Below are 25,581 nucleotides of genomic sequence, written 5' to 3'. Positions count from 1 at the left end.
CCCACGGATTCCCACTCCCACTCCCTCTTTTTTTAAGGTAAGTAAACACTGGAGTGGGAGGAATCCACACTCCACACTCCCACTCCAGAAAGTAAACACTGCCTAAGTACATATGACCGTAGTAGTACGTATATACAGGGTTACGTAAGGGAAAATGATCATTTTCTCATCTGAGCTTTATTAAGGTTTTAAGAATCTCTTATTATGTATATCTTTTAGTGGTAGTATATGGGTAAAATTTAATTTTTTTTATTTTTTTATTTATTAACTACCAATTAATAATTGAGTTATTTACTCAGGATATGATTAGATCATGAAAAAATCTTACTGTCAGTGGGACTGATTCACTCGCTCTTTACCCCTAATTTGTGCATTACTCTTTCTTTCTTTAAATCACATAAATGAGTTTTGTCTCATTATCAATAAAATATTTAATTATATTTTTTATCCGTTATTTTCAATGAAATCACCTTACTTCTTTATTTTTTCCACTTAACTAAAAGATTTGAAAAATCATATATATAGCAAATGCATGCGTGCACTTCAACAGTTCAATAGAAACAACTTCAATTTGCTAATGGTGTGTTTATTTATTTATTTGAGAATGAGAATGGAAATTAAAAAATAAAAATAAATAATATGCTTACTTATTTAAATAAGAGGTGGAATGAGAATTAAAATAGTGGGTCTGAAGTAAAATTAGAAATAATTATTAGGGTTCCTATTCTCATAGGGTTCCTACAGACAAACATACACAATCAAACCCTTCCCTACATCTACTATAAAGCTTCAATGGACCGCACAGCTTCATTTTCCAATTTCTAGACGATAGAGTAAACAAGGATAACCCTTATCTTTCACATAGTTATAGTATACGTAATAAAGTTTGAATGGGACCACATGGCATCATTTTCCACAAATATATTTTGTAATATACACACCGATTTCTTGAAGAAAGCAACCTCCTAAATATAAAATTAAATTAAATGATATGTAATAAATCCACGTGGCATCCATCGTCAACTCCAAAACCCTTGATTAAAATTAAATCCAAGCGACCCAGCATGGGCTCCACGCCAACAAAGACCCACATAAAAATGCAGCAAATTAAAAGTAAGCACATATATACAACGAGTGAGAAAGATGAGCTACTGATTTGTAAGAAAGTCACCGATTGTGAGCTTCAATCCCTGCAAGACGAACCATTTTTGTTAGTGAGACAAAATGATTTGGTGAAAAATCAGCTTCAATTGGTACTCAGTAGCGAGGGTTTGACAGACGACACACAGTACGTGATGACCGATGAGTGACTTTAGCTTGACTCTTGAGTATGACTGATGACTGATCTACGAAATTGGGGTCCCTTAATGTACAAGTTCAATTGTTTATTTTAAATTTATTGGCATTCTAAGCAGTCATCGAATCAAATGGAAAACTTTGCAAATATCAAGGTAATTTGGTTCCTTCATCTTTTAACTAAATATTAAAATCTTCATTTAATTTATGAGAGTATCAAAAACCTCTCAATATAAAATATATTTTTAAAATATGTAACGTCTAAAATAATGAGAATAATATTTATATTAGGGTAAACTATATTCATTATAAATCAAGGAAATTATTTTTGATATTAAATAAATTATATGTTTTTATTATGACATTATAAACCTACAAATATTTTGCAATATAAAATTTTTTGAAAATTCTTTATTTTTGGGAGTTTGTGTCTTTTTTATCTAACTCTATGTGGCGCAATGCAATCTAGATAGATAGGTCTATAACACAGATCAAAAAAAAATTTTCCCAAGTATTTAGAAGAAATCAACTCTAAAATGTACCGTAAAGGAATTCAAACTCTTATTATATCTATCAATACCAATATGAGAATTAAAATAATTTTTCATTATAGCCGTTGGATAATTTTCAAACAATTATATTAGTAGCAATACTAATTATTGCAATTACTCATAATTATTTGTATTATTGACTAATATTAATAGTACAATTTAAATTTGGATATGGCAACTATAAGATAACAATCTCTAATTAAAATATTTCATACAAATTTCTATGAAATTAATTAAATTACCCTTTATGGTTTTATTTACTCCCCGATTTGAAGTTACAAAAATTTCTATGAATTGTTCTAGGAGCTTATACATGATTACATGTAAGGTTAATATTTGATGATATTGTTTTATTACTAGTATAACGATTAATGGTACTCTTTGTTAGTGATATGCCCTAAAAGCCAATCGAATGGTGTTTGCTTTTAGGGAATTATTGTATATGATTGCATTTTAATATTTATAAAATGGCAAAGTTATCAACATTCATAAATTAATTTAATGAATATAGTCCAAGAGTAAAATCGTTAAGCAACACATTCTCGAGTTTGTCAAGAATATGAAACGTGTATCCTTTGTACTATACTTCTAAAATAGTTCCTAGTAGTGGATTTATGATAAATTCCTATAAACACTAGTATGTGTTATAACTCATTTATGGTATGTGATACTAAAATGAACAGTGAGTTTCATATCATTGATATGAGATGTCAAGTCAAACACATAGGTACTTGTTGAGAGAACGAGTTTACTAAACTTGACCAAATATAATAAGCCATATGATTTTGAGTGTTAATGACTTATTATACATTGTGATAGACATTATGTTTAGTAATGGTCTTTAGACCTGAGGCATCACAGATGTCTTATACATAGACATCTCTGATATGTGAAAGCATAATGATTAATTCTTAATCAAGGAAGAGATCTAGCAATAGCTGTCATGGTTGGGTATGTATGGAGACAAGTGTATGGCCAATATGAAATTCATCACTTTGTAATATACAAAAAGGATGTCCCTGTGAGATAATATGAATTGGCATGAGAAATCCTTGGCCAAGGTAAAATATGTTTGAAGGAGTTCAAATTATATTTTCATGCCAAGTTCATTTAGATTTATTTTGAGATAAAGCATAAATGCTTAACACACTAAACCATTAGCCGTGCTTTTCTTTGGACATGGATGATGAAGAGACCAAGACATAGAGATACAATGGAATAGGTTCTATAGATCCAACAATTCTTGTTATTTGGGTGGTTGTGAAATACTGCTAGGTGTCACTCATGACTTGTAGAAACCTTAAGATCATTATTGGTAAAGCGTATTACCAATGTATCTTAAGATCATTAGAAAAGTTCTAATTGATGACTAAAGAGTTTAGCATCATTTAATGAATAAAGAGTTATCATTAAAATAGTTCTACTACCTTATAACAAAGAACCTAAAAGATCACACACCTAATAGAAATGAAAAAGGAGTTACTAGAAAATGAGAAGTTAAATTTCCTAATTTTAGGAAAATCGGTATTTATATTATAATTCATTAAGAATGAATATATATATATATCTTAAATATGATTTAAGATAGAAATTTAGATGTTCCATAAATAGTTTAAGGAACAAAATAAATTTCATAAATCCTTAATTAAACATTATGTATAATATCGAGCACGTAAAATGACCATTTTGGACATGTTCTGGTTCGTAAATGAGTATGGACTTCTAGACCAATTTTGGGCTTTTATTGGACCTGATATGGATTAGGAGAAAGCATTAGAACACGTCACAAAATAAGCCCACAATTAACCATTTGATTTTATCAAAATGGGATTAATTAATGGGAAATTATCAGCCATATACCTTTAAATGACACCAGTATCAAACGTGCTACAACATTTTTCGCTTATATCACTCGTATACCCTAAGTTGACAAAAGAGTTCTAGCGTCCACCTTTCCGTTTACTACCGTTAAGAACTTAACAGAATTTGAGCAAAATGATTATTTTACCCTTTAAACTCAAAATGAGGCAAAAAAATAAATTTACCTTGAAAATTAATGTAAATTTTCAATACACAATTTTTTTTATTTTGTTATTAACAATACATTTTTTAATTAAAAAAATATGAATTATTAATGGTACATATTATTAACAATTAATCCATAAAAAATATTCATCTTATTAACAATTAATCCATAAAAAATATTCATCTTATACCATAAAAAATTATTAACAACATATTATTTACAATTATACATATTATACCATAAAAAATTCAAGTTTGAGCTTGGAGGAGTAGATCTTCAATAATTTAGGTTAAATTTTGAAGGAGTAGATTCGGTTGTAAAGTAGCTTTTTTTTTTAGCAATTATTAACAATTATATGATAAATGGGATGACATGTCATTTTATCAAAATATATCATATGACATGTCGTTTTTTACTAGGTAAATGGGATGACATGTCGTTTTTAAAAAAAGACTAGATTATCCTTACGATGTCAGCGCTCGCAAACGACAGTTAACGGATTGGTGGACGGCAGAAGTGTTTTGTCAACTTAGGGTATACGAGTGATACACTTGAAAAGTGTTGTAGCACGTTTGATACTGGTGTCATTTAAGGGTATATGACTGATAATTTCCCTTCATTAATTAAAGACAAAATTAATTAATTTAGCTATTTATTTATTCAAAATAATTTGATTAAATAAATTATTGAAGTGATAAGATCACATTCAATAAATAATGGCTTAGTGGGTGGGTCTAGCACATGATAATGTTTGGTGCCATTATTGAAAAGATAATGGTGGCTTTATTTAGTGGAATGAATCATCATGAATTAGCATTTATGTTTCTTCATTATCTCTCTCATTTCTAAACGAAATTTGAAGATTCAAAATCCTATGAACTTCTAGAACATTTCTAAGTGTGGACTGATTAGAGGCATCACAATTGGGGTGCTTTAACTCAAATCGTGGCAAAACAAAAGCTGTTCATGCAGAGGAATATTTTCTGGACAGTGTTCGTACCTTGTTGTTTTCAGTCATTTTTTTCTACCTCACGAAGTCGTTTCTGAAACTACAAGTGAGGTAAACAAACTTCAATCTTTCCTCTTGATTTTTATTTTTGAATGAAGTCGATTTAATTTTACTGCACAAAAGTTGCGTTTTTCAGGAACCTCATGGACAAATGTTGTCCTTCACTCTTAACATCTATTATTAATGTTTTTGATGAGTATATTTGTTAGCCATTACTATTATTATTATTATTGTTATTATTAAACTGAACAGATATATGATAACTTTATTAATATTATACTTTTTTTAATTCTAAATACAACAACATTTTGTTGGTAATAAATTTTTGGGAAATTATCATTCGTATACCCTATATTTGTTCTGTTATCAAAAATACTACAACACTTTGAAGGTGTATCAATCGTCCACCCTTAGTTGACAAAATGTATCAGCCAACCACCAAACCATTAGTTGCCGTTTGAAAGTTAACGGAATTACAGTGAATTGACGATTTTACCCTTGAAAATTATCACTTGTATACCATTAAATTCTCTTTTTATCACTTGTATACCCTTAAATTATCACTTGTATCATATGAAAAGACTAAATTACCCTTCTGACGTCATCATACTTAAACGGTAACTAACGGTTTGGTGGTCAGCTGATACATTTTGTCAACTTAGGGTGGACGATTGATACACCCTCAAAGTGTTGTAGTATTTTTGATAATGAAGTAAACTAAGGGTATTCAAATGATAATTTTCCTAAATTTTTTAATGATGTAATGATAAATGTTGTTAATTATCATTGCAAATTATTGCCGGTATTATATTATAAAGTTAAGCAAATTAATAATATAACTATAATATTATAATATTAATTTAAAATAAAGCAGATGCCTCTTTGTATATTTATGGGAATAGGTTCCCAAGTTAACACTCGGAGAACTTTCAGACTATACTATAAAGTATACGTATATAGAATCCCATTAAATTATAAATCATAATTTGTATATAGATTGTAAACTTTTTCTAAAAAAATTATAGGAAAAATGACATCTATACCCCCAAGGTTTGGGGAAATGGTCATCAACACCCCCAAGCTTTTAAAGAGGGACACTAAGACCTCATTTTGACCATTATACCATTTACCTCTATTATTCTAAAAAATTGACTTTAAAATTTTTAGTACATACAAATTCTATAAATAATGTAATTTATGCAGTAGAATAACAATATTAAAATATTTAATATTTAATAAATTCTAATATGTAAATTATTATATTTATTTTAATAATATATTTTTATTCATTGTAGAGATTTTAAATAAATATTTGCATTAAATACGTTCTACAATTAAAAACATTCTCGCATACTAATATTGTTAAAATTATTATTTTACATAATATTAAAAATAATTTAAATTTTTAATACATTTATTTTAATATTATGATTCTATTTATCATAAAATTTTCTTTAAAATAATAAAATATATCTAATAGATTATAAAATATTAAAATATTTTTTAAATATTGAAATTATTTTAAAATGTATATATTATTATATTTATTTTAATATTATATTTCTATTTATTATAAAATATTAGAGTTAATTCTTTTGGGATAATAGAAATAAAGGTTATAATCATTAAAAAGGGGTCTTGGTGTCCCTCTTTAAAAACTTGGGGGTGTTGATGGCCATTTCTCCAAAATTTGGGGGTGTAGATGTGCTTTTCCTAAAATTATATAATATATTACTCTAAATAGTATTCAATTATTTTTTATTTTAATACAACACTAAAAAAAGAGTTATGTTTAGACGAGCAAAGCTACTAACTAAATGAAAACATATTTACACATTTTTATATTCTTTTATATGCGTAAATTTGAAAATTATTATTCTTTGTTAAAATATAAATTTGATTTTTTTAATCTCAAATCAAAAAACAGATCCTTTAGGCTTTAGGCTTTTGTTTGTATTTTCATACATTAAGATCTATATTTTTGAATAATTGTTTCACTTTTTTTCTGCAATTAATGTCCTTAATTTTTTTTCCTTGCCTTATTAGATTATAGTAATTAACATGAATTGTATAACATTTTGAATTGTCAGTTAATTTGTTACTATCAGTGTTTTTTTTAATGTCTTATGCTTCCAATGTAAAAGGATTGGCGAGGAAAATATAGGCAGAGCATCTAATGCAAAAACTGTTGTTGGCTTCCTCTCAAGTGGTTGAATCCAAGCGAGGCTGATAAGCAAGTCAAGCTTCAGCTGGCTGTCTCCAATTTAAAAAGGGAAGAAAATATATGCTATTAGTGATATTGATTGTCTTATGCGTCTTCCTCTTTGCACATTACGATATGGCACTGTATGTAGGTAATTGTGTTTTGATTATAAAGATGTTCAAGATCAAGGTTTTTTGGTTTGAACAAGAGTTGTCCTAGGAAAAAGAAAGGAGAAAAATAACTTTAATTTCTTTTTACTTATAGTGACCATGGAAAGCATTAGTTTTAATCGTTAGAATAAGACCTGTTGTCGATTTGTATATACTTATATAAATCTAAATTCACGAGGTCGAAGTTGGCTCTTTGAAATTTTTTTGACTGTTGTTGAGAGGTCGAGACAAAAAATGAAGTATATGAGATATTTCATAGCATGTCAAAGTGTGTGGAATGCTTTTCCTTTTTACTTTTAATTCATAGTACAAAAGCAATTACTTTTCAAAGATTTTTAGATTAATTTTTCATAGAATTTGTTCTGTTTTTAGTTATTTTGTGTTGGCTAATGCAACCTAATTGATTAGTTGATGTCGTATTAAAGTTTCCCAGAATCTTTGAATGTTAACTAATGGTATTGCATCTATATATCTGGTATAGCTTTAAGATAAAATTTCATTTATTTGAGTGCTATAACAAGATGACGATACCAAGTATATAACTTTTTTTTTCTTCATTGAGTTATATATTTTTTAGTCCAAATTTCTTAAGCCACGCAATGAATTGAGCATAGAATAAAATTTTGGTAATAAACGGTTTCCTGCTTGCTAAAAAAGGGCTAACCGATTAATTAAGGCAAGATTACATCCTCTCTGGACGCAATCGACTAACCCTTAGTATATAAACAACTAACCGATATTGAGTAAAATTTGAAGTTTAAATTCTGGACACTAACGGCAAATAGACTTTTGGAAATATGGTAAGTCGATATCTCTTTTGCAAGTTACTAGATGTCATGACCCAACTCAGACCTGACAAGATATTGTTCGCTTTACACCCCAAAACGCGTCTTGCCAATTAAGTTGTGGATCACTCTTTATAAATCCAGCATCTCTCTTGTGCTTTGCCGATGTGGGATTCGCCTAGGGCGTTACATACACCCCCGTTAGGGACTCAGTGTCCTTGTTGAGGTTTGCCCCACAATCGTTCAAGAGGACACGCTGAGCCGCTAAAATACCATAATGTCGTAACCCAACCCAGACCTGATAAGATATTGTCCGCTTTGACCCTTAACAAGACTTGCAAATTTTTGCTTATAGGGTGCCCATACACCTTAAAACGCGTCTTATCAATTAAGGTATGGATCACCCCTTATAAACCTAACATCTCTCTCGTGCATTGCCGATGTGGGATTTGCCTAAGGTGTTACATACACCCCCCCTTTGGGGACTTAGCGTTCTCGCTGAGGTTTGTCCCACTATCGTTCAAGAGGATATGTGGAGTTGCTCTGATACCATAATGTCATAACCCAACCCAGACCTGGCAAGATATTGTCCGTTTTAGCCCTTAATAAAGCCAGCACGATTTTGTTCATGGGGCGCCCATACATCCCAAAATGCGTCTTGCCAATTAAGGTGTGGATCACCCCTTATAAACCCAGCATCTCTCTCGTGCTTTGCCGATGTGGGATTCGCCTAAAGTGTTACATTGGAAACTAACGACGATTCAACATCTAGAAAATGATGATCCAACAATTTGAAATTATAGTCACTTGCTTAAGTCAAAATGGCAATTAGTTAAAGGCTAACGGCGGTCTAATTGTATGCAGAAAGTCAACAACGACTAGTTTTTCAGTAGCGACCATAAAATGACTCAACCAAATTCAAATAAAAAGTGATCTAACAGTCATAGTTGAGCTTACTACTGAGTAAACAATCTATACTGAGCTCTAAACTTGTCATTGTTTCGTTGAATCACACTTTGAGCTTTCACTTGTAAACATATATGTTGTGTGAGGGAAAACGCTTTTGTAATCTTTATTTTCGAGTGATTGTGAGTGTGAGATATACTTAGGTTAAGAGATTTGGGACAATCTCTTATTGTAAAGGTTGATTGACATTTGTGAAGTCAATTGTAAAAGGTATTGAAGCCTTGGAGGCTTGAATAATAGAATCCTCAAGCCCGGTGAGGTTGGAGGCGTGGACGTAGGCAGGGTTGGCCAAACGACATAAAAATCTGTGTTTGAAATTCTTTTCCCTTATCTCTTTACTTTTTGATTGGTTTATCTACTATTGTTTTGAATTTGTTTAAGATTTGCATTAACTTTTATGCAAGCATAACATAATTTTTTTTTCAAACCTAATTCACCCTCATCTTAGGTTGCATAGCTAGTATTTTAGGTATTACCACTCCTGAAAATCCTCACTCTAATAAATATAGTATTAAGAGCTTAGTGTGCTAGAGGGTAATGATCTTCCATTAAGTGTGGTGTCAAGAACACGCTATACCAGACAATAATAATCCTTCTTTCAACAATGTGGCAAGACCACCCACTAAATAGCTTATATGCAATCTCTCTCGATACTGAGTCAATATGACCCATAAAATGCTAGAGGAAAATTTTCCTTTAATAAATATGGTACTAAGTGCTCATTGTGCCAGACAGTAATGATCTTTCACTAGAGAGTTGGTATGCTGAGTAAAATCTAGACAAGATACATTGTTTGTTGACAATGAGTCAAAACAACCACATTAAGTCCGAAAGTAAAAAAAAAATTACATATATATATATATATATATATGAAGGTTCCTTGGGCTTTAATATCTTTAATGGTTGGGTGAAGAAGGTTTTTAGAGGAGAGCCAATTTTCGATCATATTAACAGTCAATTTGGATTGTTCATCAAATTTTGACCACCATTTAACTTTAAAGGTTCTTTGTAAAATTAGTTGGGCATCTTGTGGATGGTATCGGAAGTTCCACATCCATACCCAGGGAAGAAAGAAATTTGTACAGAAGCAGAGAAAAGGAGGAAATCGTTTCTCAGATTCTGTAGGTACATAATGGGTTTTAAAAAGATTTAGGCACTGGATGGCATTTCCTTCTGGTATCAGAGCCTGGGAAGTATATGTGATATAGTTGTAAAGAATCTATGTTGTCTTAAATTATTCTCTGTGTGTGTGCTGAATTTTTTACTGGTAGTAAGTCCCGTTTTAGGATAAGATTTTTCGTTTAGGGCTGTAAAACCATACCTGTAGGCATTCATATAGATTTTAGTTTTAACACCATGGATTCTCTACCCTGTAGAGCATCATCTTTCTCTAGCTCTTCTTCTGGAAGAACTAGTGATTCAAAGAATGTTGTGAATTCGGAAGAATTTGTGATTGAAGATTTTAATAAAGCAATTGATAATTGGGAATTACCTAAAGTTAATAAAGAAATTATTTATAAAACAAAAAAGCTTGATTTTTTAAAGAATGATTATGTTATAAAGACTGAAGAACGCGATATAACCCTTTCAAAGCCTTTTGAAACAATTCATTTATTTTCAGAGCAATCTGTAAAGAAATTAAGAGATAAAAATTTTCATTATATTCACATCGGCTTAATACAAGTCGGCATAAAACCCCTTACTAAAGAAGGACTTAATACTTCCATCCTTGTCGTTCTGAGAGATGGTCGATTCATCTCTTTTGATGATTCTTTACTAAGTAGTATAGAATCAAGTCTGTGTAAAGGTCCAATTTCATTTAATTGTTATCCGAACATAACAATTTCTTTAAAAGACAAAAACATTTTAAAAAGTATGATTTTACAAATCAAGACCCACAATTATGATATGATTGAGGGATCTATTCCTGTAGCCTTAATTTATAAAATTTCCTATAAAACCATGATTTCTGCGTTTAGCACGCAACATAAATTTCAGTAAAAAAGAGATGAGACTCTTCTCTTACAGACTGACCTGTTTAAAGCTAACAATGTTATTCCAAAACCTATCCAATGGAAAGATGTCAATCTTCCCGATGAATGGATTCTTGAAGGAGCCACTGCTCTAGTGATTCCAAAACAACTTGAGCCAAATACAGAGTTGCAAAATGTGACTCAGTATTCATATGGTAAAGTAAAACTGTCCTTTAGGAGATCTACTTCAACTAGATTCTCCGATAAAGATTCTTGCTCAAGCATTCCTTCATTAGAAAGAAAATTTACAAAAGTTCCTTCCGTAATAAATCTTCCTTTTCAACAAAGTCAACCCAGGTTTTCCACTTCGGATATACCTAGTTCCTCTATACATTCTGTTGATTATACCACTAGTGTTCCTCACCCTATCTACACTAGCAGCCAACATGAACAAAGACAGGAAGAGAAGGAACCTTCTCCTCCAACTTCTCATACGTTTTCTGCAGTCACGGAAAATGTTATAAATGTCATTGAAAAAAATTTTGAACTGGATAAAACTTTTCTCCACAATGATTTTTATTCAGACGGTAATAAAGAAAAAAGACTTTGGTTTTTTAAACATTTTCTAAATCAAAGAAAAGAAATTCAAGACACATATTATGAATTTATAAATTCACATATTGTTTTTTGATTGGTTTGAGATATATTCTTCGAATAACAACATCTCTTATCCTTTTAAAGAATCAAACCCTATTACTATTAGGAAGAAAATTTATAAGTGGAAACTTTCTGATAGTGATAGAACTATAGAATCTGAGCATTCACCTCTTAGGAGTTTAACTGTTAATCACGGTGAACCTCCTGTCCAAATTAGAGCCTCACTTTATAAAATCCCTAAACCAAATGATTCTGATGCGAATTTAAGTAGTATTATTCAACAGAATAATTTCTGTAATACTAACTTAAATACGATAGGAAAACAGTTGACTAGGATAGAAAGCCAATTCCAAAGGTCAACCATAGCTGTTTCTCCTATTAGCACAATATCGGATTCTGACAAAAAGCTTAAGGAACCTATTTTCAAACCTTTTCAGGTTTCGAAAACTAGCCAAAAGCTTGTGCAATAGTCAAAATCATATTTTACTAAAGCCATTAGAGACCAATTAGATAGAATAGAAGCTTCTTCTTCTTCTTCTTCTAAGGTCCAGATAGCCCCGGATAGTGCCCAATCTAGCAAGATTGGTGTACTAGAACATGACAATGTTTCTATAGCCTCTTCCGATATAGAAGCATTTAAAGATGAACCATCTGCTCCTAAAGCCAACAAAATCCATTGGGAATTAGCCTTACCTACTGTCAAGACTCCACCAGATCTAGCTATAAATAATAAACCAAGTGCTTTAAATCAATCGCGATTTAATGCATCTTCTGTCTATGAGTGGAATATTGATGTATGTCTGAGTACAACATCTTAGGCTTGTTGCAACAAATGACCATGGTAGCCAATGCCTATAAAACTCAGGGGGGAACTTCTGATAGAGCCATAGCAGAAATTCTCATCGCAGGGTTTACGGGTCAACTTAAAGGTTGGTGGGATCACCTTCTCACCCAACAGCAACAATTAGATGTCTTAAATTCTATTCAAGTCGATGAGAATGGAGTCCCTATTCTTGATGAGTTCAATAGTCCAATTCAGGATGCTGTTGCTACCCTAATTTTGACTATATCCCTTCATTTCATAGGTGACCCTTCGCACCTTAGGGATAAGAACGCTGAGTTGCTACACAATCTCAGGTATAGGAAACTTAGTGAATTCCAAAGTTATAAAACCACTTTCTTTACCAGACTTTTCCTTAGGGATGATGCAAATCATACAACTTGGAAGGAAAAATTCCTTGCAGGTTTACCAACCCTTTTAGGAGAGAAGGTTAGAAATTCCATTAAAGCCTTGTATGACAATCGTATTCCTTATGACGAGCTTACCTGTGGTGAACTTGTCAGTTTTGTCAACAAAGAAGTTTTAAAGATTTGTCAAGATTTGAAGTTACAGAAACGACTAAAATGGGAGCTTAGGAAATCTAAGCAAGAATTAGGTAGTTTCTGTAAACAATTCAATTATGACCCCTTTAAAACTTCTACTTCTAAGGATTGTAATGGTAAGTGTTCTTCGAAACCTTACAAAAAATATTACAATTCAAGAAGCCATAAGAAGCCCTTCCAAGATTTTAGAAAACTTTCTTATAAGAAACCTTCGAGGCCTTATAAGAAGCCCAGCTTCTCTAAAAAGAAGGATTTTAAACCTAAACAAAAGAGTCCTTTTAACTACAAAGAAGCCACATGTTATAAATGTGGAAAGAAAGGCCACACTGTAAAGTTTTGCAGAATGAACAGAAAGCTCTATGAGCTTGGCCTTGATGAAGAAATTCTTTCTAAAGTAGCCCATTTACTTGTAGAGTCTTCTGACTCTGAGTCTTCCATGACGGGAGATAGTGAACCCCTACAGGTTGATGAGTTAAATGACTCTGAATCTGTTTCTTCTAGTGGTTCCAACACTAGTGATTCAGTTTCTTATCTCAAGAAAATCAATGTTTTGACTAAAGACCAAGAAACCTTTCTTGAGCTTGTTAAACATATTTCTGATCCGAATCTTTAAAAGGAATATCTTGATAAACTTTTAAAAACCTTGGATTCTAACAAAGCAGAAACACAGTTGTGGGTTCTTTTTATTATGATTAAATCGGTATGTGGCGTTGTTCTACCTGATCAATGCAGAGACTAGTCTGCCTTATAGACCAGATCTGACTTAGAACAGATCAATAATTTTACCCTTTATAAATATGCATTCTCCACTATTTAATAATGATACTACTGTTTTATACTAAAGTTTATTTATTAACAACCAAATTCGAAGCTATTTTTAATAGTTATTTTGCCATTAGAAAAGTTATACACTTATTTTTGTTTATTATTGATGACTTGATTGAACAAAAATCTTTTCTGCCTAAAAACGGTTAGTACATAGTTGTACAAGTAAAAAATTTACTTTTCTTGTAGTTTGCACATTGTGTTAGATTTATTTCTCACATATTGTAGATTGGCATAGATCATTCTTGTCATGGCCTAACCCAGACCTGGCAAGATATTGTCCGCTTTGGGCCTTAACAAGGCCTGCACGGATTTGTTCTTGGGGCGCCCATACACCCCAAAACGCGTCTTGCCAATTAAGGTTTGGATCACTTCTTATAAACCCAGCATCTCTCCCGTGCTTTACCGATGTGGGATTCGCCTAAGGTGTTACATGCACCCCCCCTTGGGGACTCAGCGTCCTCGTTGAGGTTTGCCCCACCATCGCTTAAGAGGACACGCGGAGCCGCTCTGATACCATAATGTCATGACCCAACCCAGACCTGGCAAGATATTGTCCGCTTTGGGCCTTAACAAGGCCCACACGGATTTGTTCTTGGGGCGCCCATACACCCCAAAACGCGTCTTGCCAATTAAGGTGTGGATCACTTCTTATAAACCCAGCATCTCTCCCGTGCTTTGCCGATGTGGGATTCGCCTAAGGTGTTATAATTCTAATTATTTTTCATGTTTTACCGAATTAATATGTGACTGATGTCAAATATTAAAGAGTATTTTTGACAGGCTCATTTATTAAGTGATCAAATATTATGTTAATGAGTCTAATTTTGTCATACCCTATATAGTAGTCCATTATGGGCAAGTATAACCTTCAATTGTGTTATTTTAGCTCATAATGGAATGGGCAATTTTGTACTAACACATGAGGGATTCCTGCACTCAGCTATAATATTTAAGTGCCTTCAGCTCATTCGGAGTTCACTATTCATAGAATCTGGGGTATGAGTACAGTGCACCTCTCTCTCTCTCCCTCCCTCTTGGCCGATTGTGTTTGTGTGCATAGTGAGCTTGATTTTGCAGCTAAAATTTAAGGTAGAATCACTGCAAATTAGAGGAAAAAAATGTTGGATTCACGAGTAAGAGGCAAGCTAGATAATAAAATTTGGACTCATGGCCAATTAAGGTAAATCTCAAACTTTTATCTAATGAATGTTTTTACTTGGAAATGTAAGATAAAGGGCATAAAGCTCAAATTTATCTCAGCACATAGTTGTACAAGTGTCTACACACACACACACACACACACACAGCATTACTCTGGAGACTAGGGTACTAATTCACCCCATTTCATGTACTTGCTGGTTGATATTGCGGAGTGAAGTGCATATATATAAATATATAGCATCACTCTGGAGACTAGGGTACCGATCCACCATTTCATGTACTTGCTAGGTGATATTGTGAAGCTGATTCACTTTCATTATTCCATATATATAATGGTATGTCCACATATAAAATGATAACAATAATAATAAAAAGAGCAATGCATGCTAAATTTTTTTATAAATATGATGATAATAAATAAATAATATTATATGACATAAGTATATTTATTTTGAAAAACATATAATTAATGATCATACAAAATTCAACTAAATATACAAAAATACAATATTTAATTATATCATCTCTTACCATATCATATATCATATGATCCTAAACACTACTAAAGAAACGCAAATTAATAACAAAATTTTTATAACAGATAACATTGTGTCACAAATATATCATGTACGTGTATGACATGTTCGTGACATATAATTATATGTCAAGATTACATGACTTATTCGTGACTTATAACTTACTGACATAAGTAAATGATAGATATATGTAATGTTGATTTTTTTTAATAAATTAAAATGACAAGTCGTTTTACGATACCATCTAACGTTGTTTGCGAAGCATGACAGGCATTGTCATAGATTGAAATGACATCGTTTCAAACCATGACAGGCATGGTATGCAATGGCATCGTTTTTTATTATTAATTCAATTATTTTAAGTTTTCTATAATAACTTTAATTACAAAAATACCATTGTAATATAACATTGATTTTTACATGATTTGATTATTCGACGGTGTTTGTGCACTATGATAAACATTTGTCATGAACTTTTAAATATAATTGACACTTTAAAATTAAATTGTTTTAAGTTAACCCTCTTTTATGACTAATTGCACCTCCACCTTAATTTAAAACAAAACCCAAATGCCAAACGTCTTTCTTTTTAACTCGCACAGCCCCCCTTCAATTTCTCCAAAGGAGCCAAACTAGAACCAGCAGCCTCCAATTCCAAACGACCTGAACTAACCCCCTTCTACTCGGTGCATGCTCACTTCTCTACTGCATCTGCTACTAATATCTCCACAACTCCTCCACTAGCTCCAATATGTCGTCTCCTCTGTCCCAACTCTTATGTGTTCTTAGGAAGTGATATTTTAGAATGAACATTTATTATAATGATTTGAATGTTTTTGTTTCTTATTAAGTTAGAATTAAATTATTGTGAATGGAATTTGAAAATTAGAAAGAAAACTTTTATTGATCATTTCTAGGTTTTTTTTTTTAATTATTGAAGTTATGTTAGGGATTTAGATCTTAAAATTTAATTTTACACCACATAAGGGTTTAAGCTTTATGGCAGTTATAAATTTGTAAATAATTTTCTAGACTGTACTCTATTACTTTATTAGTTCATAAAGTGTTTAAAGTGAAATATATATGTTTGAGGCTTTTTATAGTTCATGTTTTACGTTGAAAGTTATCGGTTAGGTACAATAAGACTACATTAAGATAATTGAGAGTTTTGTTGGTGTTGCACTTTCTCAAATTGTATACGTCAATTTGAGGCCATATTGAAGTTTATTAAAGCAAATAATTGTCAAAATAATGGCTGACAAAGCCGGTGGCTTTAACAAGCCAAATTCAAATTGGCTTTGACAGCCACCAATCTAGAAGAATGAAGAAACTTTGAAGTAGCAAATATTGAAGGGGAAGTTGCGACCCAAAGAAAACAAGGAAGAAGAAAAAGAGTTGAAGCTGCCAAATTTGAACAAAGACAAAATGAAAGACGAAGAAAAAATGGAATTTGGCAGTAGCGTTCTTTGAAGAATGAAAAAGAAGAATGAAGAAGATAATGACGGTGAGAAAAAAAATTATAGAGCTCCCCATTTCGTTTTGGCATCAAAAATTTGTGAGAGAGAAAGCAGGGAGCTTGGGTAATTTTAAAGGTTTAAATTATAAAGCTCTTATGAGTCTAGTGAGTGAGAGATTAGGTGTATTGAGGTTCTGGGTAGTAAGCCAAAATATTACAATACTTGTAATTCTCATATCACTAGTAAAATATTTTCCTTCTGTCTTCGCCCGTGAATGTAGACTAAAAGTTGAACCACGTAATTTCTTGGTGTCCTCTTTCTACTTGTTCTTTATTTTTTCTTCCAATTTCATTTTAACTATGGTTCTGCTTCACCCACCAAATTCCTAACAATAATCCTAGTGCATTTTGCAAAGATAAAATTTATGGAAACTTGGTTTTTGAGATTATCCAACTGATGTTTTTTTTCTCTTAATTGAAATTCCAGGTGGCCGGCAACTAAATTGTGTTTTGGATCTAAGGACCCCATGCTGGATTTTGTCCTGAACGTCACATAATTTGTTAGACTGTAGTTGGTTGATGAGGTGCTTTAGTTTTTTGCTTGCTAGTTAAGTTAACATGCAGCGTTTGTACCGATCCTCTCAAAAGCTGGAATTTTTATGTTTTTAGTGGAAATATGGAGTTTGATGTAGCCTAAGAATGAATGATGTTCTTGTTCATATTATGTGATTGATAGTAATTGTATTTAGTTTAAAAGAACAAATAATATATTCATGTTATTATTATGTAGTTTAATTAATTTTAAATTCTTAATTTGTATATATTTATATAATTTTGGAGCATATACACATATCATCGTCATCATAATAATTTATAAAAGAATATATTTCAAAATTAAAATTTAATTCAATAATAATTACAATTAATTGAATAAATTAATAATTAAATAAAATAATTTTGTAATTCCAGCCCAACTCATTTAAAAATTTTAAAATTTCGTCAAATTTATTTAGATTTTGGAATTCCAGCCAAATTCATTTATATGTATCATTCTCTTGCGATAGATATTAGTCATGCTTTGAAAGTAATTATAATAAATGTTAGTCATGCATGATAATTTATTATCAAAATATTTATGATAGAATCGTAATGGATAATATATCATGCATTGCCTGACATATAAAATCCGTCATCAAATTTTCTTGACACCAAATTAATGATGGTCGCTTAACCGTCGTGCCATATGACAGATGAAGATAAAAAGTAAAAATCGTTACAAATGTCTTTCTTTTATATATTCAATCTTCTGATATTCAAAGAGTAAAAACGAGGAAAAAACAAAAAGATAAAACTTACTTGCTGGTGCTAAAGTCATCAACAAAAGCCTTAAGATTCTTATGTGAAGACCCTCCTTGTTTGACGGCATCTCTGGCCAAATCCTTCCATTTCAAAGAATTTCTTCTAAAATCATCTCCTTCTCCGATCACCAACTCCAAACACCTGTTAATCTCATCACTTTCTACAATCCCTTCTTCATTTGCCTTCACTCTCACTCCGGTTTTGCAGAAGTCCACAATAATTTTAGCGTTTGTCCCTTGATCTGTCCACTGAGGAAACGCCACCACAGGCACGCCATATACCAAGCTTTCTAAGCTCGAACTCCACCCACAGTGCGTTACAAAACACCCCACCGCTTCATGTGACAGAACCTCCACTTGTGAACACCACGGCACTATCATTCCCTTCTCATTCAGCTCTTCTTTGTACTTCATCATCACGTCATCTTCTCCTTCATCTTTATCTTTATCTTTATCTTTATCTTTATTGTCGTTTTCTCTACTGACCCACAAGAATGGATGGCCACTATCTAACAACCCCCGTGCAATTTCCTCCACTTGACGCTTCTCCAGAACGCATATGGTTCCGAACGCCACGTAGATAACAGATGATTTGGGCTTCGAGCTTAGCCATTCCATATAATACTCTATTGAACTATTCTGGCAAAGATCGCCTCCGTACTGCTCTTTTCCGTCCAACAACGCCGATGCAACTAACGGTCCGATTGCGATCATATTGAACTTATCGATAGCTTTCAAGGTCTCAGCTTCTAATGCGTCGAACGTGTTGACAAGAATTCTTGGATCGGTTTCTTCAACAATTGCCTCCATTTGTTCTTTAAAAGAAGGTAATACGAAAGAGTAAGCATCATTTGAATTTCTGGGATCTAGGAAAGAAGGAAGATCACGGCCGGTGAGTGGCGGCAGTCCCGGTAACTCTATCAAATCATTAACCTTTCCTTCAATTAGATCGCCATATCCATAGAAGTAATAGTAATAAACGTCGAAAACGAGGACTGGTTGAAGCCAGAGTAGCGCCGAAGGGAGGTGATACGCACGCGCCACTTCAGCAGCCCAAATAAGGAGTTGAGGGTAAACCAAGCAAGTAAACGGTTGACCACCCTCGTTTCGACTGGCCGTGATGAGCTCAGCCAGGGCTTCGGAGCTACGACGCTTGAACTCCGACATGAAGTGCGTCTGATCATTTTGTTTGGAATTGAATCCGTCGTCATATCCATCGGAGAAGCTGGCAAACGACAAGCCGTCTTCGGCCGTGGGATTATTGGGCATGAGGCGGTAGGCGGAGATGGCGGTGGCGAAGGTGACACGTGTGCCAATGCGCGTAAGACGCCTGGCGAATTGGAGGGATGGGTTAATGTGGCCTTGTATTGGAAATGTTAATAGAAGAAAGTGGGGTTGCTGTTGCTGCTCCATGTGCTTGTTTTTTGGCATTTGCGTGCACACTTGAGTCTGAGTGCACATGGTGGGAGGTTTAAATAGGGCTTGCACTTTGATAAAATGACGTTCGAGATGATGATTAAAAAAGGACACGTACTTACAGCGGATTTTGTCTCAGCCAGGTACAGTTTTCAGTGGACCAAACAACTTTTTTTTTTGTCAAAACCTTCTTGGAATTTGCTACATATATATATATATATATATATATATGTATATATATTTATACAAACACAATCATTGAAGATTAATAATGACTAACAATATAATATCTTATAGACATAAATACAAGACCATATTGCACAATATATGGGATAAGAAAATAAGAATATAAAAAATAATAGAATACACCACAACATAATGCTAATTAACTGCAGAACAGAACTAAAAAACTACAAAACCTCAGCAATGATAACCACTTCATCTCAAGTATTCCCAGCCTGACTCTCGATGAGGCCTCAACCCATGCCATCAGCGACATGGCCAGGTCATCGAAATCTCATTGCACCACCATTAGAATTATTCATCAACTCCAATATAAGCAAACTCTCTCCATTTGAACGCTGATACGATTCTGATCCAAACTGTGAATCGACACCATTTACGATCATATATAAAAGATCTCGGGAGCAGAAAACAAACACCATAAAGACAAGGAAATAGAAAAATTAAAAAATTAGAAAAAAATTAAAACATAAAATAATTAGGAGACTCAAAATAAATAAAAGAAAAACAAAAGAAAAATATCAAACGAAGGATATCGGCCTGTTAGGCGGATGTGAGCTGTTGGGTTGGTGATTTGGTTATTAGGGACTGATGGCGATTGGAGCTATGGTGGTGGCGGGAACGCCCGTGGCAGTGACCTGGGGAAGGTTATGGACAGGTGGATCTGAAAATTCTGAATGCGGTAAGTGCAGTGACAGTGACGGTGTAGATATCTTGACTCGCTGTTAGTCGGGTGAGAAAGGTCACGAGGCATCTAGTTGGACCATATATTGATTACATGGACGGGAGCTGATCTGGACTGCGTGATTGTGGAGCCACAACTACAAGCTTTTTTGTGCCTGAATTTGTCTGGTTGTTATTTTGTGTTTTCTGAAAACCCAACAACTGATTTGGAATCTTGTGGATGCCTATATTCATTCATCGCTATCCAATCCTACAAGAAATAGTTTTTTTTTTTTTTTAAAGATTTTGTAGCGAACTTGATATTTAAAATGCGTATTTTAAAAATTAGAGAAATTGTCCAAGGCTGATTTTAGAGTATCTAGGGCCATAGGTAAAATTTTCTTTTACGAGACCTTTTTTTATTCAGAAAATTTAATACTAAAAGAAAAAATCATAATAAAGATCAAAATTCATTTCATTTTTAGTTCTTAAATTTCAACAATAATAAAGAAGATCCTAAAATATTTCAAAAACAAAATCTAAAAATTTACTTTCATTAGAATTTTTACAAAAATAAATAAATAAATAAATAAATAAATAAGAACAATATTATTTTCAAATAAAATATTTATAATGGAATATATTAAAAGTTGAGATGACGAATTGATGATCATAGCATATGAACTTTCTATTTCAAGAAACTAATAATTTTATTTTCTAAATGAACTAATGTATGTAATAATTTTCTTTGTAGAGGAGAGAGTAAGAAATTTTTTCGTCTATGATTTTTTAGATTATAAAGGTTTACAACTAGAAATTCTTATTTATTTTTTACTGAATCTGCCATAGGTCAATTCCCCTTTTTAATAGAAATTAAAAAGAATACTCAAAGTTAAAGATTCTAACATTAAATAATTAAGTTTGCTTAAGAAACTAAAAAGGTAAATAATTTATTTATTTTTCTTTAAAAAATAATAATGAATAAATTAAGAGTTAGATAATTTTATTAATTTTTTTTAACAATAAGGTTACCAAATATAGATATTCTATAGAAAATAGCTCTTCTTAATTATATGATAATTATTAATTAGAGAGATGTTTAATAAGTTTTTCTCACAATATGTAATTTTAAAAAATATTTATTAATTAAAAAATTATTAATGAAATACTAAAAAAAATTAATGAGGTCTTTTTAAATGAAACCTTAGACAATTACTATGTTCGCCTATACTTAAAGTCACCTCTGAAATTGACATGGAGAGTTTAGTTCTAGTTAAATATTGCCGATACTCCTCCACAGAGGCTATAGGGTACTCGATATGTTTAAATTATTAAAAGAATAAGTATATGCTTCTCAAGATTTTAAAGATGGAACTTCGTATGTATTATACTGTTTTTTTGGTTTTCTTGAAAGTTGACGCGGCTTTACGTTTTATACATATTGATTATTAACTTTATTCTTATGTTTCTTAAATTTTAGTGGATTAATTGCTTTAGCACTTGAGCGATGTCATTTGTTAAACAAGAAATACTTGCTTAAATCAAGCGCAGCACCTAAAGTCTTTCTCTTGACAAACAATATTTATATAAGATTGAATTGTTTGATTATTATTATATTCCTCTTTTTAAATATGTACGAACTATTATATTGTTTAGAAAACGGTGTGCGATCGAATAGCTAGATTAAATAAAATGTGACTCAAAATCTTCTATTTTTAAAATTTGTCATTTTTTTCAAGTATAAAAAATTAACTTTCCCTGTTTATTTTCTTTGTCTCCAAGGAAATACCAACTCCCTCTCACTTTCGGCCTCCATTTCTCTGAAATTTCACAATCTTTATCTGTACAATTCCCTTTCTCTCACATAAAACATGTTCTTATCTCCCACTTCTAAGTTGTGAACCCCTAATTTCACCCATTATTTATACAGCTTTAAAATAATAAACTTTAACTGTTCACACATGGTTAAAGTGAAGACAAAGAAGAAATCTTTAAGCTTTTTATCACACATTTTGTGGAGACTATTATAAAGCTTGGGACCACACTATCAAGTAAAATATTGAAGCTTTAATCAAATTATTTGTTCTTGGGTGGTGTACACGTGCTCTTTTTTTTTTTTTTGTCTAATAGCAAATATTGACAAAATGGATTAACAATAAAGTTATTGCTGGGGATTAGATTTAATGAATGAGTTTATAATGTTTATACTTGTATATTTTAATGAAAGTATAAATACCAAAGTATTCTATCATATATGTGCCTAGCACTTAATTCAAATGCTCACCCCATAGCAATCCATTTCTTGTGCTTTTATACTTAGTCTCTGACTTCATGTCCATCAAGCTTTACAATTGACTTATAAAGTATCAATAAACCTTTATAACGAGAGATGATTATATATCCCTTTTTCAATAAACCTTTACACATTCACTAGCACTTATTTTTTGAAATGAAATTGAAGTTTACAAAGATTGCACTCGTCAGGAGTATATTTGCAATGATAGCTCAAATACAAATCAATAAATGTGTGTCTGCAAATAAAAAAACTCGAGACTGTTTTTTCTGTTTTAAACTCTAATATGGATTGCAAAAGTTCATTTTGAAATGAGTTTTCCTTGGCTGTTTATATAGATTGATCAATAAAATTAGCCATTATTGACTTTTCAGGCATAATCGGTTTATCGAACGCAATGAAATGGATTGTTGTTTGCTCATGTGGCTAGTTACCGTTATGCATAAGTTTGAAATTTTTTCACAATCAGATTGCTGCTTGGGAGTTGTCGATTTACTATTTAATTCTAGAGAGTTCACTGATTGAAGTCGGCTTGCGGCTTGTGATTTAATCAGTTTGCCATTTGATCCAGAGACCCCTCTATTGGAAGTTAGCTTGCCACTTATGAGTAAATGGTTTTCCATTTAATTCTAGAAGCTTATATCAAACCACTTGATTAGCTGCTTCAAGTCTAGCGGTATGCTGCTTAATTTCAGAAACATTTCCCAACCTTATCAGCTGCCTGCTTGAAGTTAGTGGTTTATCGTTTGAGTGCTAAAAAGTATAGTTTTGTCCAAACCTACCAAAATAGCTATATAAATGTACAAGGAAATAATTTTACTCCTAGTTAGCCTTCTCTTTGATCTCATCCCCAACCATCATCTAAGAACATAGATTCCCAACCGTGTATACCACTTTTTTGATAACTTTACCATATGAGTGACCGTGTCCGTTCAATTTAAAATAACATTTATTTTTTGAAACCTTTCAAATCATTCTTATTAGAGTTCAGTAACTCGTTATATAAGATTATATTTCCACGTAAATAAATTTTTCTTAAAATATAATGAGAGAATAAGTTGAGCTTTTAAATGCTTTGATCATGCATTCATTTGTTCATATGAGCTTTACAAAATGAAATATCTAAGCTTAGTAACCCTAATGCCCATTCTTGCCTAGATAGATTTTTGTGCATTTGAATACCTTAAGCTTATGAACAATGCATTTCATATTCTACCATTGACACATGGTTTGTTATAGTCAAAATTGAAAGACCGTATAACCATATAGGTCAACAAAATGTTCCAAAGGAACGGAGTCATATTGATCCAGTCACTAAAAATTCCCTCAGAAAAGGGTAGTTGCTCTAAGGAACCATGAATAGAGAAAAAGTACTCCAAGAAGAAACAAGTATATATGTAAAATTAGTGCTTTAAAAAAAATGTATATATAAAAAAATAAGTGCACTTTTTTTTCCAAATCTCAGTTTAAATTTTTATCACTTATAATGCTATGATTAATACTTTTACACATAGATAATGCAAGAAAAATCATGCAAGTTAGCAATGGGCAATAAAAAAATGTTGTAACCAAAGGTACAATGTTAGAAAAAAAATTATCGTAATGTGACTGTGCATGGAGTACCGTTGATAGTCACATATGTTCATGTGGCTATTAATATTGCAATTAAAGGAGATGCCTTTTTACCAAGGCTTATTGGGTATGACTTTGTTCTTGTTAGCCATGTCATTGGATCCCGTGTTGCTTGGTGTCACCGGGCTTTTATAAACTTGGTGTGGCAACCCCGTGATGGCACTAAGAACTCCACTTAGCCAGCCAACCCAAACCCAACGGAAGCAATTTAATAGGAAGCATGTCAGCACTCGCAAATGGAGGTTATGCAAGAGCATTTTCTTGCCAACACAAAGAACAACATGCACACAAAACACAAGTATTTGGCTTTTTACAGAGGCACCAACCCCCAACTTTTCTATTTCCGCAATAAGAAAAGATTTACAAATAGTTTTAGTTTTAGTTTTATATGCTCAAGGATAAAATGCTCAACTCCAAACTCGCGCCCCAACATACATCCCCATCACTATTTATATACATGATTTGCAAGTGACACCCCTACTTGCTAAGGTTAGGTGGCGCGCCACCCTCACGCTGTTAACATAAATATTTCTTTATTATTGTTTTTTATGATAACAAACTTGATTAAGATTGATTAATCTTTTAAAAGCTCAAAATAGTTTTCATATATTTTTAAATCATCATTTTCACTCTATAAAGGTTTTATATTCTAAATGTTTTTATAAAATTGGTTATTCTCATGCTAATGGTTTCAATTGAAAAAGCTTTGAGAATTTTGATAATAACAAGTATTGCTCAAAATCCTAAAAATGGACCTATTTGACAAGTTTTACAAAGTGTTGGGTCATAATATAATTTTATAAAGTTTTGGGGCCAAACTATAATTTTGTAAAAATAGTTCACTGTAGTAGTTACTGTAGAAAACAACAATCCGACATCGAATAGAATTGAACATTAGCCTCTGGACACTAACGGCGATCTGACATCTAGAAAACGGTGATCCGACAATTTAAAAATTCAGCCCAATGGTCATATT

The 25,581-nt window shown here is 32.1% G+C and overlaps 2 protein-coding genes across 2 annotated transcripts; one reads left to right on the top strand and one right to left on the bottom strand.

Moving 5' to 3' along the window:
• The first annotated feature begins 12,474 nt into the window (after nt 1–12,474).
• Nucleotides 12,475–13,632, top strand: LOC112099759. Its single transcript, XM_024187233.1, has one exon. It carries the CDS (start codon nt 12,475–12,477, stop codon nt 13,630–13,632), a length of 1,158 nt encoding a protein of 385 aa, XP_024043001.1.
• A 4,625-nt stretch (nt 13,633–18,257) lies between these two features.
• Nucleotides 18,258–19,944, bottom strand: LOC18048768 (crocetin glucosyltransferase, chloroplastic). The gene has a single exon (XM_024189571.1). The coding sequence runs from the start codon at nt 19,817–19,819 to the stop codon at nt 18,353–18,355; it is 1,467 nt and encodes a 488-aa protein (XP_024045339.1). The 5' UTR covers nt 19,820–19,944; the 3' UTR covers nt 18,258–18,352.
• Nucleotides 19,945–25,581: the final 5,637 nt, after the last annotated feature.

The sequence above is a fragment of the Citrus clementina genome, unplaced genomic scaffold (assembly GCF_000493195.1).
Source record: "Citrus clementina cultivar Clemenules unplaced genomic scaffold, Citrus_clementina_v1.0 scaffold_3, whole genome shotgun sequence".
Lineage (NCBI taxonomy): Eukaryota > Viridiplantae > Streptophyta > Magnoliopsida > Sapindales > Rutaceae > Citrus > Citrus x clementina.
This window is presented reverse-complemented; position numbering and strand designations above follow the sequence as displayed.

What these genes read in the sequence shown, in the direction of transcription:
- LOC112099759 (XM_024187233.1), top strand. Translation starts at nt 12,475, where the DNA reads ATGGTAGCCAATGCCTATAAAACTCAGGGGGGAACTTCTGATAGAGCC.
- LOC18048768 (XM_024189571.1), bottom strand. Translation starts at nt 19,819, where the DNA reads ATGTGCACTCAGACTCAAGTGTGCACGCAAATGCCAAAAAACAAGCAC.